The following is a 15,209-nucleotide window of genomic DNA, read 5'->3' on the forward strand; positions in this document are numbered from 1 at the left end:
ATTATTTTAATTTTCATACATTACATTGAACTAACGGGCAATAATTTATTCAGTGACAGTGACGTTTTCTAAAACACATTATGTAGTTTCATATTTTTTCACAGCCTACCCAGTTTTTTTAAATTAGTGTTGTTAGCGGAGTAGGTAAATGTAAATACTATGAGTTTTTTTCTTTTATTGAATGGGCTTCAAGAATCACAAAATGATGTTTCCTAATGTTCCGTTTTGTTCTAATTCATATTGTGAGGCCATTTGCTCATTAAAAAACTCAAGTACTGTATAGTTTTGAAAGCCCCGTTGAAACTAGATGAACTTTGCATCAAGTTTGACAACTTTTATTTTTCAAAATTTGTTTTTAACATCAAAGAGGCTCTTAAAATATTATTATATTACAAAAAAAGAAATTCGGTGACGAGTTTAGTTAAAATAAATGATTTAGTACAGGTGTGCTTAAATTTTGATAAGTAGAAAAAGCAGGAGTGCGGAAAAATAGTGAAAATATAAAATACTTATTATGGGTTTGAAACTTGGTGTGTGGGTATAAAATTACAAAAGAAAATGTTTTTATCCTTTGATATTTTTGGATATTTTGAAGAATAATGTCATTTTTCGATGTTTCTTTTTTAAATGTCAATTTTGACAGGTTAAGGAAATCACGTGACCTATTTTGTAGACGCCATTTGACATCATTTCTTAAGCAAAATCTACTGCCAAAATCAAATTTCACATAAAACGATAAATAAAAAAGTTTCCCATTTGATGCGGACTTTATCGATGACACTGTATGGTAGCCGAATGCCAACTTTTGCTGCTATGCGTTGGAATTCTACATCTAGAGCAGTAATTTCAGTGCATTCAAACAAAGACAAACTGATTGATGTCTTTGATTTTATTCTAAACAGTGACGATTTTAAAACCGACGACCAAAGTCTTAGGGAGGCGAGAGGTTTCAAATATATTTTAAATGATCAGAATATTTAAATTAATATTTGAACATACCGATGTTGTTTTTTCTATTCTTCAAAATAAATCAACAGATATTAATTACTCAAAACAATGGTTAATCAATTGATTTAACTCTCGAACCGCCGGCGCCGAAAAAAGAAAAACCAATTTATACTTACCCGATTTGCGATAAAATTATTAACAGATTTATAATGAAATATTGAACACCTTTAATATAAATCAAAGTTAGATTTGAAGATTTACTTAAATTTAACTACTTTGATTTGTTGTTTGAAAAATTTTCGTCCTATACCAAAGATTTTCCGCATAAGTTCTTTATAAGGACTTAATAGCTCAGTATCCATTTTTCGATGTTATTCAACTGAAAAATGAATTAATCGTGCTGTACAGCTACCCTCAAATGTTTCAAAATTGCAAGTGTCCTTCAGATTTATAAAATTTCATGTTTAAAAATGATCTGAGAGATTGCATGCCCGAGTTATATAAACTTATATCTATAATTGTGATAATTCCCATAACATCAGTGTCAGTTGAGAGAAAATTTTCAGCATTGAAAAGAATTAAATCCTTTAGTAGAAATTTGATGACTCAAAATAGATTAAGTAATTTGTCTCTTCTTTCAATTGAAAAAGAGTATATAAAAGAAGTGATAGGCAACCCCATTTTATGTCGAAGTAATTGACTACTTTGCCAATTTTGAAAATAGAAAGATTCCTCTCATATTTGAAGCAGAGTAGGTAATTCAAAAAGTCTGTATATATTATATACAGACTTTATATATATACTATATAATGTATATAAAAATGCATATTTTATTTATTTAAGTTAAGCACTTAACCAAAGATATTACCAAATATTAGAGTTATGTTTTATTTATTACATTTTGTAACTCAATCATGAATAAAAATTTTCACAATAGATTTTCAAAATTGGGGAACAGAGATAAATACAAAAAAATATATATATAAATTAACATTTTTACTTTCTATAATAATAAGAACTCTGCAAATCAACCTAAAGTGTGACGTTCACATATTATTTATAGCATGTTAACATCACAATTGTGTTAACCAGGAGTCCAACTGAAGAAATTAGATTTCGAAGACACTCTGGTCTAACCCTGAATAGGATTGAAAGGATCCAAGTTGCTCCCACTGGACCTAGGATTAATCTTTTTCCCGATCGACACACTTATGAAATCCAAAGAATTTTGTGTGGTAAAACGATTTCCCACAATCTTTGCAACTTTGCTTCTTTCTAATAATCTTTTTGTGAAACATCTTATGATGTTCTCTTATGTCTTTGAAATATTTGAAGCACACCGTGCAAAATTCGTGCAAATGATTGAGCTGTTTAGTCAACAAATCATTGGTGTATTCCTCCACTTTCTTGGGTTTTTGGGGTTTATCGGGAGGTGGATTTTTTATTATCTTGAAATTTGTTTCTTCGCCCTTTTTCGTATCAGTTTTTTTCTTCGGAGATGAGGTGACCTTTTTTGTAGCAGTTTTTTTTTTCAAAGGCAACGTGTCATCTTCATCGGTGCTGCTGAATTCTTTAACAGGTGTGGTAACCCTTCTCGAGGTAGAGGGATTTCCTCCACTCTGTTTGGTGGGCGAATATATCAGCTCGGAGGATTCGTCCAAATCCTGGCGTTGAGCACAAGAAGATTCTACTAACGAGTCCAAAAGTACGATTGGTTGGTTTTCGACAAGAAAACATTCTACTTCGCTTTCACTCTGACTTTTCTTACGTTTCAGTTTAACGGTTTCCGTATCCGATATGGCATCTTCAAAACATGTACTTGAGCTGTGGGATGATTCAGTGAGAGTAGATTTTCTTGCAAAAGGGTTGATTACTTTATTTGGACTTTTTTCCTTTCTTGTTTTCCCTGCAAAATGGAAAAAAGAGTGAACAATATAAGTATTATAATTATGACAATATAAGTATTATAATCAATATATTCCGTGGGTATGTATGTGTTAACATGGTCGATGGTAGTAGGTTAGACGTTTATGGAAAACGCAACGCAGGATTTTTGTGAAAATTTCACATCTTACATTTCCTCACCTGTTCTATCGATTTAAAATATTTTCAGCATTGCGGCGTTGCCACTTCTATCAAAAAGTCTTAGCAACTTTATTAAAAAGAACACCCCGCTCTTTTATTATAATACTTTTTTGTTAATAATGTCCTATACCTATCTCTATCGGTTTTCGAGATGAAAAATAATTTGGGCTAACTATGGTACAAAACATAGCCCTAATTGAACTTAAGTACATCAGTACTCTCAATTCATGAAAAGTTATTTTGATGGTAGTTTGTACAAAGTCGAAATATTTAATTAATCGACTCCATATCATACAGGGCGTGCTAAAATTACTATTATTTCCATTATGCATAAAAGTGGTCAAAAGTTCATTTTTTCACATAAAACCCCTTGTATATTACTAGATAAATTGAAAGCGACTTTTTCCTGTTCCCAAGATTGATGAGGCTCATGAAAGGACGTCGTTTTGCGATGATTAAAGCTTAAAGCCATACCAAAAAACGTATTTCAGAACTACTTTGAGGATTGGAAAAAACGCTGGCATAAGTGTTTTATATCTGAGGGGACTACTTTGAAGGGAACAAAATAGAAATTGATATAGCACAGATCATTACATGATGCGTCATGTACTAATCTATACTATGAATCATGTATTATACCATTATTATTTTAGTAATTGTATAGTTCAGGTTAAATTTCAGAATATCCCAGACGAAGCTTCACCTATTTTTGTAGGCAAAAGATATAAAGACAAATGAAGTTTTTGGCTTTCTACCACTCCATCTTGATACAAAAAAATGTGGGAATCTTCCAAAGAAAGGAAGGAAGTAATCAATTTGAAAATAAGTAACTCTATACATGGATGTGTAGATCATGCAAAGAAGCAACTTTCAGACACAAACTGGAATAAAGCCCTCCTGAAACAGCTACTTTCATACAAACATTGAATTACACGAAAGAAAAAAAATTCTTTTGAAACAAATACTTTTACATGAACACTGAATTATACCGAAGATACTTTTCTCTACTCAGTTTGTATTCCAAACATTCGTAATGGAATGAAATTCAGATATCATTTACAGGAGTTCTACTTTGAATGAATGGTAATAAATTGCACTTACATGCATAGAAATTCTCAACTAAAAAGCTGCCAGACTGGCTATTACATTATTTTATGTAACATGTCTAATAAATTATGGAAGTATATTATAGTTAGGTAATGAATAAATAAGTGATTGCTGTAAAATATTAACCTGAGAACACTCATTTTCTACTTATTTTTTTACTATTTGACCTTAAAAGTACTAAAAATATAACAAGCTTCTTAATATTGATATTCAACCTTACCTGAGGAATGGGTGAATATGAAATAAATCATGAAAAATCCATATTAATAACTATCAAGTGAACAAACAAATTTAACAGAAAACAGTTAAAAACCATAGCACTAAAGAATAATATAACTTACCACCCAATCTGATACGTTTAGATCCTGACTCGGAGTTTTCACCATTCTAAAATAACAATATGACAAATATTTCAGAAATAGAAAAAAAAATACTACTTCAGCTCTAACCTGGATAAGTTTTGTCTTTCTTGACGATTCCGCTTGCTTTTCTGACATGGAAAAACTTGAAGAAGGGCTCTCTTTTTTAAGATTGCTTGAAAATGATTCCATTTTTCGAAATGATGAAATATTTACATTCGAGGTAACTGGACTTGTGAGTACATCGTTTGAGTTTCGATTCCTCCTTGGCAAATTCTGAAATGTTTAATAGAATTTAAATAATTTTCAGTGTCAAAAAGAATGTTGACAGATATTTCAAAAACAAAAAAAATCACCATTTCAGTGTTTCTGATCTTGATTTATTTTGTTTAATTTGATGATTTCAGCTGATTTTCTGATGAAGAAGGATAATAACCTCTGTTTTATGAGATTACTAGCGATCCACCCCGGTTCTGATTTTTTTTAAGGACAAAACACAAGCACTACAGAAAAATCCTTAAGGCGCTCTTAGATCGGTGCCTGTGCGAAAGAAGTGATTTACGTTGGATTTGTATCGCTGGAGATTAAATCCATTTGGAAAAACGTTCTCAGGAAGTTTATTCCACATGAACGCCGTTCTCCAAATTAAAGAAATCTTAAACAGTGAAGTTCGAGGTTTACTGAGTTGCACCTCAAAACGATGAGCAGCCACAGTCCGACGCTTATTTCTGATATGTACCGCTTTTGGTGGAATCAAATGTGCCAAGTCACTTCAACACTTCCTGTGAAAGTATTTATAGAAGAGAGACAAATCTCCAACCTTTCTTCGATGTTCCAGACTATCAAGGTTGCAAGTGATGTTCGCGTCTTCAATCAGGCGGATGGCTCTTTTGTGGATGGAATCCAGCAGCTTCAGGGTATGCTTAGCTTCATACATGAGAACAATACTCCAAAGAAGGTCTGATATGAGCTTTATAAAGCATCAAAAGTTGCTGAGGTAAGTACAGTTTTCTGGTTCGGAACAGTGTTCCACGCTTTTTAGAAGCAGCCTTTGCAATTCCAGCTACATGATTGTGCCAAGACATATTGGTGTCCATTTTAATCCACAACACCGAAGCAGAAAGCGGAATTGTCTGACCTGAAATTATTATATCCGGTTCGGAGACATTTATCTTTTTGGAGAAAACTGATGCCTGGGTTTTTGTGGCATTTAATTGAACCTGGTTACTTTCACCCAAATTCGAAATTACTTCTAGATCCTCATTAAGATATGCAACCTCCTGCTGCCGGTGAAGATGTGCATCCACAGCCGTTGTCCTGGAATCCAAATGTAATGACGAGACAAGTGTGCTGTCTCGTAAAGGGCCATATTGATTTATATTGAATGCTCAATGTATTTAAGGTAGTTAATTGGATAAAGATTAATACTGTATTGCTTAAAATCGCTTCGTAAATAAGCCATTATTTCTCGTAAAAAGTAAAGGATAAAAAATTATTATCGTGGGTTATCCCTAAGAGATAGACATATACCATCGCTGACTTTTTGTAGAACTTTTTAGGGTGTACAATACTGTAACACATTATTTTGATCTATCTCGTAGGGTTCAGCCAGCGTTTGCAGTGTAAGTTCAAAAAAATGTGTTTATTTACGGCATCACATTAAAAACCTCTAGAATTATCAGTGTTTCTCTAATATATTATGCATGTTAAAGACATATTGAAATTCCTCTTAAATCACTCTATCTACCAAAAAACCCGGATCAAAATTCGTTGCCTAGTTTTAAAGAGAAAGACAGTGGAAAGCGACTTTGTTTTATACTATGTAAGGATTTGAAACTGTTGAATATTTTTTTAATGGAAACACATTTACGTTTGAGGTATCTATTCTAACTTAACTCGTGAGCACATCATTTGAATTCTTATAACTCGTTGGCAAATCCCGAAGTAATAAATTAGGCAAATATGGAGCGAGTTTAAAAAAAGAAGCAATAAAATACATCACACGAAGATCATATTGGAATATCACTTCTGAATATTATTTATATATCACTTTCTCTTCTCTGCCTCGTATCCCTCTTTTCAACTACTAATATGGCCAACGGTGAAAATCAATAATACAAAAAAGGCTCCAGAATTTAAACTTATGGATAAATCAAAATAAAAACCATATACGAAAATTCAACTGGGTAAAAGTACAGACTTATGAGAGTGCAGAAAATTACTTCAAATGAAGAGAAATGAACCCTAATAACCCTGTGCTTCATTACTATTTTTATGTTACCTATTATCAATTTTCCCCCTTGAAAAATTTACATTGGCCTATATATATATATATGTTAATACACTTTTTATTTAAGTAACCTGAATAGATAATTATCGGCAACGAATTTTTTTCTGAATATGTACCAATCTTAACAATTGAAAGGGGTTTTACTTTATCATATAACCACTTTCCAAGCCACCTTAAACTGCAGGTACTAGAAAACACACTAGAAAAATACGAAGTTTAGATTAAACAAATGAAATTATAGAGAGAGCTGAATTCATACACAGAGCACACGGCATACGCGGACTATTCAAAAAATAAGGTGAATGTTCAAATTTTGCGTTCGTAATTGTTTGGTAAAAACAACACTGTAATCATGCCTCAGCCACCGTATTTACCAGATTTTACCCCTTGCAACTTTTTCCTGTTCCCAAGATTGAAGGGACCCATGAAAGGACGGAGTTTTGCGACGATTGAGAAGATGAAAACTGAATTGCTGAAACACCTCAAAAAGTGCATAACAGAACTGCTTTGAAGATTGAAAAAAACGCTGGCATAAGTGTATTATATCTAAGGGGGACTACTTTGAAGGGGACAAAATAGAAATTGATGAACAAATAAATATTTTTTGAGAAAAATGAAATTTTACCTTATTTTTTTAACAGACAGCGTACACCGAAAATAGTGCTCTTTCTTTTTTTAATAATGTCAGATTATTTCAATATCTCTTGTAATCGAGTAACAAATGAAATAATAATAATAAATGTTATTTATTGGTGAATACCAAAGGGCCATCGACTGAAGCCCTTCAGCCAACAAATTAAATATGTTCCTAGGTAACTTCTTGAATACCTGTAGATCTGAAGAAAAAGAGAACATGGAAGTTATTTTTCTGTTTGTTATTTATACTATTATGTTCTAGTTATTTTTGTTTTTGAAAACATATAAGGGAAACCTCACAAATTAGGAGTCCTGCGAGAGTGAGAATACCAAAATCTTCGAAAGTCTTCACAAGAATGAGTTGGGCCAAATGCCAAATTTCAACAATGATTCCACTTTTGTATAATATAAAATCAATAACTGATTCTAAAGTAAGGTGGATCTAATATTATTAAATAGATTTGATAAAGATGACATTTTTTATGTGAGTGTTTCCCAATGTGCTTTGCAAATTTTGTCCAAGTTGACCCCACAAAATTATCCAGCTAATGAGCCTTTTTCCTGAGAATAGTACAGCGAACTTGTCACGAGAGGCAGCACTAGTAGTAGGGACAAACATAAACTATTCACATGTAAAACAGTGTTATTTACGTAATATCAATTTATTATTTAAAAATATAAATCTGATATAAAAATTATTTTGTGCTAGTATAATGCTAACAAAGCATTGCTGTTTTGCGAATTATACGTCGGAAGAAAACGTGTTTTTATACCAATTATAAAACCTAATATTAATGAGGTTAGATGTAAGAAATGGATACATGCTTCGAGGAGAGTGGATTTAACAGTGCAAAAAATAAATAAATATTCATATGTATGCTCTAAACATTAAATGAATAGTCAATTTTTCATAGTTAATTACCATTGATTAGAATGAGATATAACCTCAATCGTTAATTAAATTATATTTATTTATTATATTTAATTAAATTTATTTCATTACCATCTATATTTGATTCATATTTCAATCGGAAATAAATCTGAAATTTATAATCATTTAAATTTGTTTTATTACAGTTTGAATCTACCGCTACTCTTTTACTAGAGTCAGTATACTAACCTGTTTATTAATTCACTTTTTTTTCCAGTTACTTTTAAATTACGGCATGCAAGCCAAAGTTTTAATGTTACAACATTGTTATCCTTTACAGTTGCAAATTTTAGTTTTGCTCCAGGAACCTTTCCTTCTGTTAAAAATATTCTTTTTCAATTGTACTTTACCATATGTTTATATGACGATTAGGCAGTGTTTGTCCCTACCGAACTACTAGCGCTGCTAGTGAGTGACTTTTCGTACTTCAGGAAAAAGGTTCGTTTGACATTAGTATTTTCATAGTTAGAAGTTGACCGGAATGGCGAAACAAACTTTTGAGAAAACACAGTATATTTAGCATTTTGTTTCAATGCTTAAATTACATTTATCAGAAATTATTATCAAAGACATGTCATGTGCATGCAAAGTGAACTGAGCTTGATTTGCTATAGATTCAATTTTATGCATAACAATACGAACATTGGTCCAAGTACATCCATGATTAAATCAAAATTTTCAGATTTTGTGTTCCTTATTCCTCTATGATTTTGATAGTCATTATTCACACATTGCTTTATATTTGTCCAAAATGGTAAAATCCTCTCTAGAGAAATTTCTCTAATGCCATAAGAAATTTTCCGCTGTAATTTGCACTTAAGAAACTACTGATATAGTTGATTTGGGGATGAGTCATAAAATCTGATCATCTCCCTAAGCATGTTGAGAGGAGTTAGGAAAAGTTTTATTCAATCAATTCTTCACCAGAGGTCAATTTGATGACATTAACTTTACTTCTGGCTAAAAAAAAAACAAATAACTCACTTTAGACTTATTACCATTTCCACAATTAGATAAAGAATTTTCCTTGGAAGGCCTTTTACCTAGAGGCCTGTCTTTTCTCACTGGTGACGATGGCATACCATAATATCTACTGTTAGAAATGGATTCATTGTGTCCTGTCTGTAAATGATCTGAAGAGACCAGTACGTCCTAAAATGGTAGTCAAAATAAAATTTCAAAAACACTTTTCTTACACCAGAACAAAAATACATTCTATTGATGCGTGTTTTGCTAACCAAGTCAGCATCATCGGAAAATAACTTCAAGTAAATTATAGCTTTTATATAACAAGTCCCTTGAATAATGAAGGTATTCTGATGAGTTTCTAGTATTTTAATACTTTATTGCGAAATTTTCAATAAACAGTTTACAAAACCGCAAAACGGGTTTCACTGTACATTAGCTTCCTCAGGCGTGTTTAGTATGAGCAAGCCTGTTCGCTGTTCATATATCTCATTCCAGTCTTTTCGATTTCTTAACTTTCGAAGGCATCTAAAAACCTCTTGCAACTGGAAGCAATTCTGTTTCAGTTTGTTGTTTTTACAAACAACACGAGGGTATGGCAATGGGCAACCCATTGTCTCCTTTCACGGCTAATCTGTTCATGACCAGATTTGAGCCAGATTCAGTTGAGTTGTTGTTTGTCTAAGTATGGTAAAAAAGACTGAGCATTGCATATTAAAAGTATAATATGTGTATTGGAGTTATAATCGCAGATTCGAAAACGAAGAGCTACCATTACTGGATGTTCTGGTTATAAGAAACGCAGATACTTTTTGGAATTTGATGTGTACAGATCATATACATATATAACCTTGATAGCTCCCACCATTGTAGGCAACAAAAAATTGTGGGACTACATTTCACAAACTGGTTACGTTCCCCTTGGGCAAAGGAAAGTATGATTTTGAGAAAAAGTTATCAAGGACATAGTTGAAAATAACAGCTATTCTTCAAACATCGTAGATAAGTTACTTAGGAAAAGTAAATTTAGAGTTTCTTTGTGAATTCACGAATTCTCAGAAAGACAAAGACTCACAATATAGGTATAGTTCTTTCATATTAACCAAAATACATCGAAAGATTGGTCCGAAATTTTGAAAATTTCAATATGAAAGTGGCTTCCAAAACTTCTAGTATACTTCAACAAGTGTTGGGCAACATGAAAGACAAGACGACGGAAAAGAAGCCTGAGATTTACGAAAGCTGTGAGAATTGGGATAAAAAGTATGTTGATCAAACTAGGTGAACTATAATAGCTTTCAAAAAGGAACATGTTTCACAAATCCAGTTTCACAGACCAGAGAAGTGTAGTGTCGCTGAACATGCCTCAAGGAACAGCCACAGAATAAGTTGAGAATGCTTGAAATTGTTGAGACCGGTAAATGACAAACGGTTTTAAGATGTCTTCGAAAGTTAAGAAATCGAAATATGTGGAATGAGATCTATGAAAAGCAACAAAAGTCCCATACAAAACAGTCAGGTAGTCATTAATATATAATCAAAAAATTCATCAGATTACCTGGATTTGCCTAAAAACGCCAACTTGGTTAATGAAACACATGATGAGAAGAGTTTTGCACTTTTTCCAATCTGGTGATTAGGAAAAATGCTTGTTTTTGGATCCACCAAGTGTAGTTGAATATTCGTTTTTGAGATCACACCAATATTTTTTTTTAATTATTTGGACTTCCGTACTTTTTGTCTGCTGATCACATATCTAAAGTCAAGTCCAGTCTATTTCAGGAGATACAGACACTCAAAAATGGAAATGTACATATTTCAATCTGGGGTTGAAGAAATTTCAAAAATTTCAGAGCTATTAGCATTTTGATTGCAATTCCCAAACTACTGAAACACATTACATGGGACAGTTTAAAGATTTCTTTTAAACAAGTGATCATTAATGACAAACCTAAACACTAATATATTGAATGCCTCAAAATAACAAACAAATGAACATAATATACACCAACTTTTTCAAAGATTTGACACGGCCAACCCATAGATTAGATTATATTTTTTTATTGGTCAAATTATTACACCTTAGTGCTATGACAAGTCATATATTGAATGTCAAAAACTAAAGGCAGCAGCTTCTTTAGTAGTTTGTTAATTAGGTTCTCAAGTAAGTTCTCAAAATTGTTTTCCCCACAAAACTACATCATTATAAAAGCATGACATGCTGGTGGTTTTTGATATTTTTTGCATTTTTACAATTGTATGCCAATTATAAATAATGATTCTCTTCTATTGACTACAGGGTGTCTCATATTTTATGTATGATCATAGATCTGAACTTAATTATGTTTGTTGACTACAGGGTGTCTCATATTTTATGTATGATCATAGATCTGAACTTAATTATGTTTGTTTCTGGTACCATTATTGTTTTAAAAAAAATTCTCGTGAGTATGACGAATACTTATTGTACTATATTTCGTAGGTCATAAACTACTTGTTTAGGATAATAATGATAAAGACCCTAAATTTCTGAAATCTTTCATGGTGGAATTGATGAATTTTGATATTCTTTATTCAATTACAGATTGTCCCATATTTTCTAGGTCATAAATTGCTAATGATGTACTGTTTGGAACCTTTGGTATAGTAATGAATATTACTGGAGTTTTTTCCCAACACCAAATCATTATTTTTACACCTTGACACGTGTTTCGATCACCAAGTGATCATCTTCAAGAGGAAGAAAAAACTCCAGTAATATTCATAAATTGCTAGTCAAAATAATAACAACCATAAATCTAAGGATCTTAATTTTTGTCTTGCTTCTAGTATTATCATGTTTTGAAACAATGTCTAATAGATATGATCAATAATGATCTGACTTTTGAATTCCCAATGACTCATATTTTGTAGGGCGTAAACTACTTGTTTGGGGAAACTACCTACTTGTAAATGTATTTGCATTTTATTTATGTTTCTGGTATTTACTACTCCGTTTCTGAAAACTTTCATGATAAAAATGGTGAATACTAATTCCTTTTTTTCGATCTCTGTGACCAGCTGAGAAAAATACATGTCTAATGAAAAATCCAAAAAATAGTGTGACCCCAAAAAACAAATATTTATCAAATTGTTTTCATTTAAAACTTTAAAATAATAGTACTAACAGATAATTGAGTTTGACTTTGATTTTGTTCAATTGGAGAGTCATTGATTCTTTGCAATCCCTTAATCTGTAAATGTTCTGCTGCTCGAAGAACATCATCTAAGGCATCTGATGGAACTACCACCTGTCCCTTGTACATAAACTCAATAAGGTAGTTCATACATGACTTGGATATATCGTAAAAACACACTTGAATATTACCCTCCTCTTTAAAAATATTTTCTAGCTTGGCGCTGCATGCAGATAGTATAATTTTATGGGCTTTTATTTTGCCGTCTTCGAAGTTGATGGTAACGTCAGTCTTTTCTTCTTTGACACAGTAGGAATGGATAATTTTCAATATAGTATCATGGTGAGATTCCCACTGGAAATGTTTTCCACTCATGTTGGTTTCAAGCACAATATGTTAAAACCCTTTTTTTTCCAGAATGTAAATGGTGGTAGTAAAACCGCTTTCTATAAGTGAAAAATAATGTTCTATCTTAAAAAAAATTCAAAAATTTCAAACATATTTTTAACCACAAATTGTTAATGACAGATTGACAGTATTGACTTGGGACATCTTTTTCTTGTTTTATTTTTCGGTTTATCTTCTAGATCATTATACAGTTCCAACAACCCTGTTGATTCTGAAACGTATTCAGGATTCAGGGTTCCTATACAGGGTTGACCCAGCAACGTAACAACGTACTCTCACTTATTAGGTGTTCTATGTCAACAATTTCGACACTGAAACTGTTAGATCTATAAAGAATAAACACAGATGGAAGAAACTTATTGCCATATTCATAGAACATAAATAAATTGTTTGAATTCAAGGGTTATATTTTTGAGAGATTGGTTTTTGGGAAAGGAAGGTTTTGGCTTTCAACTTCTCCATCTTCATGCAAAAAATGAATTAATCTTACAAAGAAAGGAAGCAAGCAATTAATTTCAAAAAGAGCTCTTTACAAAGATGCATAGATCATGCAAATAAGTGACTTTCAGGCACAAACTAGAAGAAAAACCTCTTCAGAAACAACTACTTCCATATAAATACTAAATTACACCAACGAAAAAATTCTTTCGAAACAACTGCTTTTATATGAAAATTGATTTGTAGAAAAAATACTTTTTCTATTCATTTTGTATTCCAAACATTCGTTATGGTTATGGAATTAGATCAGATATCATTCCGTTGATGGCAGAAATAAATTTTTGACAAATATTTCTGCGACTAAAAAGTCGCCATGGCATTGAAAACTCACATATTCGGACGGAGCGCATTCAATGCGTTCAATTGCAAAAATATACAGGCACCTATGAAAGTGCATATATAAAGGCTAAAAAAACTGATGAAACGAAAAATGGGAAGCATAAAAGTGTAGATTAATGTTTTTCTGATAGTCCTTTCTAATTTAATAAAAAGCAACGTAAGGAAGCTAGGAATTGATTTTCATAAAAGCCAGGCTCCAAGCCATCGGAATGGAAGGCTTTTAACATTGAACGAGTTTCAAGCTGATCATTGTTGTGATCGGTATAAAATTTACAGGTTTGGGCTTCATTCCTGAGTCGAGCTCACTACTATCAATCCTCTCTTTCGCGTACTTTGCCGGTAGTAACGATGGTCATTGGTTGTACTTTCTTTCCGACACTGTTGATTCATGAATTATGTCGTTTTTTGTATAATTAAAATGTACAATAAAAAAAGAAGTGGTAGTTTTCAGGAACAGTAGATGTGTTTTGTTGGTATTTATCTTTTTCCTATCAGAATTTATTGGTTATCCCAAGTCGATCAGAGCTGTATTCTAGTTGACACCCGATCGAGCGGATAGTTGTTAAGATAGTTTTCTATGAACCTTATCATAATATGAATTGAGTTCCTTCATCACTGAGAACTTATTTGAAGGTGCAATACATTTCATGGAATATAATGTCAATGACGTAAGAAACACTGCCTACTGGAACGGGTTAACTCGAATGTAGCTCAAATAACATCACTTGTGTTTTGTTGCCGCCCAGATTGGGTCAATCCCGCCAAAAGTTATTTGTTATCTCTGCTTGATATGTTTTAATCGAGCAGAGAGAGCGAATAACTTTTGATGGAAATGAAAGATCTGAAATGATATTAATGCGAACTAAACACACTTATCGGCCAGAGAAAGTGAATAACTTGTAACGGAAATAACCCAATCTAGAATAAGATAGTATTGATAAATTACACTCATCATCGAGTAGAGAGTATTCCGTAATTGTAGAAATACTAGTCGTGTTTTGTTGGCAAACAGATTGGATCATTTCCGCTAAAAGTATTCAATGAAGTAATGTTTTTTTGGTTCCCAACCTGAAAATTGTTTACACCAATGAAACGCCAAAAATGAAATTGGCAGTATTCAAGGATGTTATGTAATATAAGAGATTTTGCCTTCTCTCACCACTTCATTCCAAAGATTCCGTAGAATGGGATGTAATGAAAAGTAGCAACTGGAATAGATATCAAAGAGCGTTAGGACTGGTCTTTCAGGAATCGAAAATGAAGCAAATGAACGCAGCTTGTATTCTCTTATTGTATCATGATTAAACAGAGAGAGAATAACTGATCTCAAATAAGATAAGTGCGAGCAAAACATACTGTGTTAGAGATAGCGAATAACTTTTAGCGGGAATGACTAAATCTGGAATGGAATTAGTGCCAACAAAACGCATCTTTTATCAAAATTGGAAAACAATTCGAAAACAAAG

The 15,209-nt window shown here is 32.3% G+C and overlaps 1 protein-coding gene across 1 annotated transcript; it reads right to left on the minus strand.

The window, feature by feature from the left end:
- Window positions 1–1,822: 1,822 nt before the first annotated feature.
- Window positions 1,823–13,176, minus strand: LOC111513401 (uncharacterized). Its single transcript, XM_023169605.2, has 5 exons — window positions 12,490–13,176; window positions 9,341–9,508; window positions 4,590–4,775; window positions 4,482–4,527; window positions 1,823–2,854 (listed from the first exon to the last, which is right to left on the minus strand). Exons 1-5 carry the CDS (start codon window positions 12,871–12,873, stop codon window positions 2,133–2,135), a joined length of 1,506 nt encoding a protein of 501 aa, XP_023025373.2. The 5' UTR covers window positions 12,874–13,176; the 3' UTR covers window positions 1,823–2,132.
- Between the last annotated feature and the right edge of the window lie 2,033 nt (window positions 13,177–15,209).

The sequence above is a fragment of the Leptinotarsa decemlineata genome, unplaced genomic scaffold (assembly GCF_025532065.1).
Source record: "Leptinotarsa decemlineata unplaced genomic scaffold, Ldec_3_MD MMD2_tig00000882_RagTag_RagTag, whole genome shotgun sequence".
Lineage (NCBI taxonomy): Eukaryota > Metazoa > Arthropoda > Insecta > Coleoptera > Chrysomelidae > Leptinotarsa > Leptinotarsa decemlineata.

What these genes read in the sequence shown, in the direction of transcription:
- LOC111513401 (XM_023169605.2), bottom strand. Translation starts at nt 12,873, where the DNA reads ATGAGTGGAAAACATTTCCAGTGGGAATCTCACCATGATACTATATTG. An exon ending in AAAGTCAAACTCAATTATCT is followed by an intron (nt 9,509 to 12,489) that starts GTTAGTACTATT and finishes CTACCATTTTAG; the next exon opens with GACGTACTGGTCTCTTCAGA. An exon ending in TAAACGTATCAGATTGGGTG is followed by an intron (nt 2,855 to 4,481) that starts GTAAGTTATATT and finishes TCCATTTTGCAG; the next exon opens with GGAAAACAAGAAAGGAAAAA.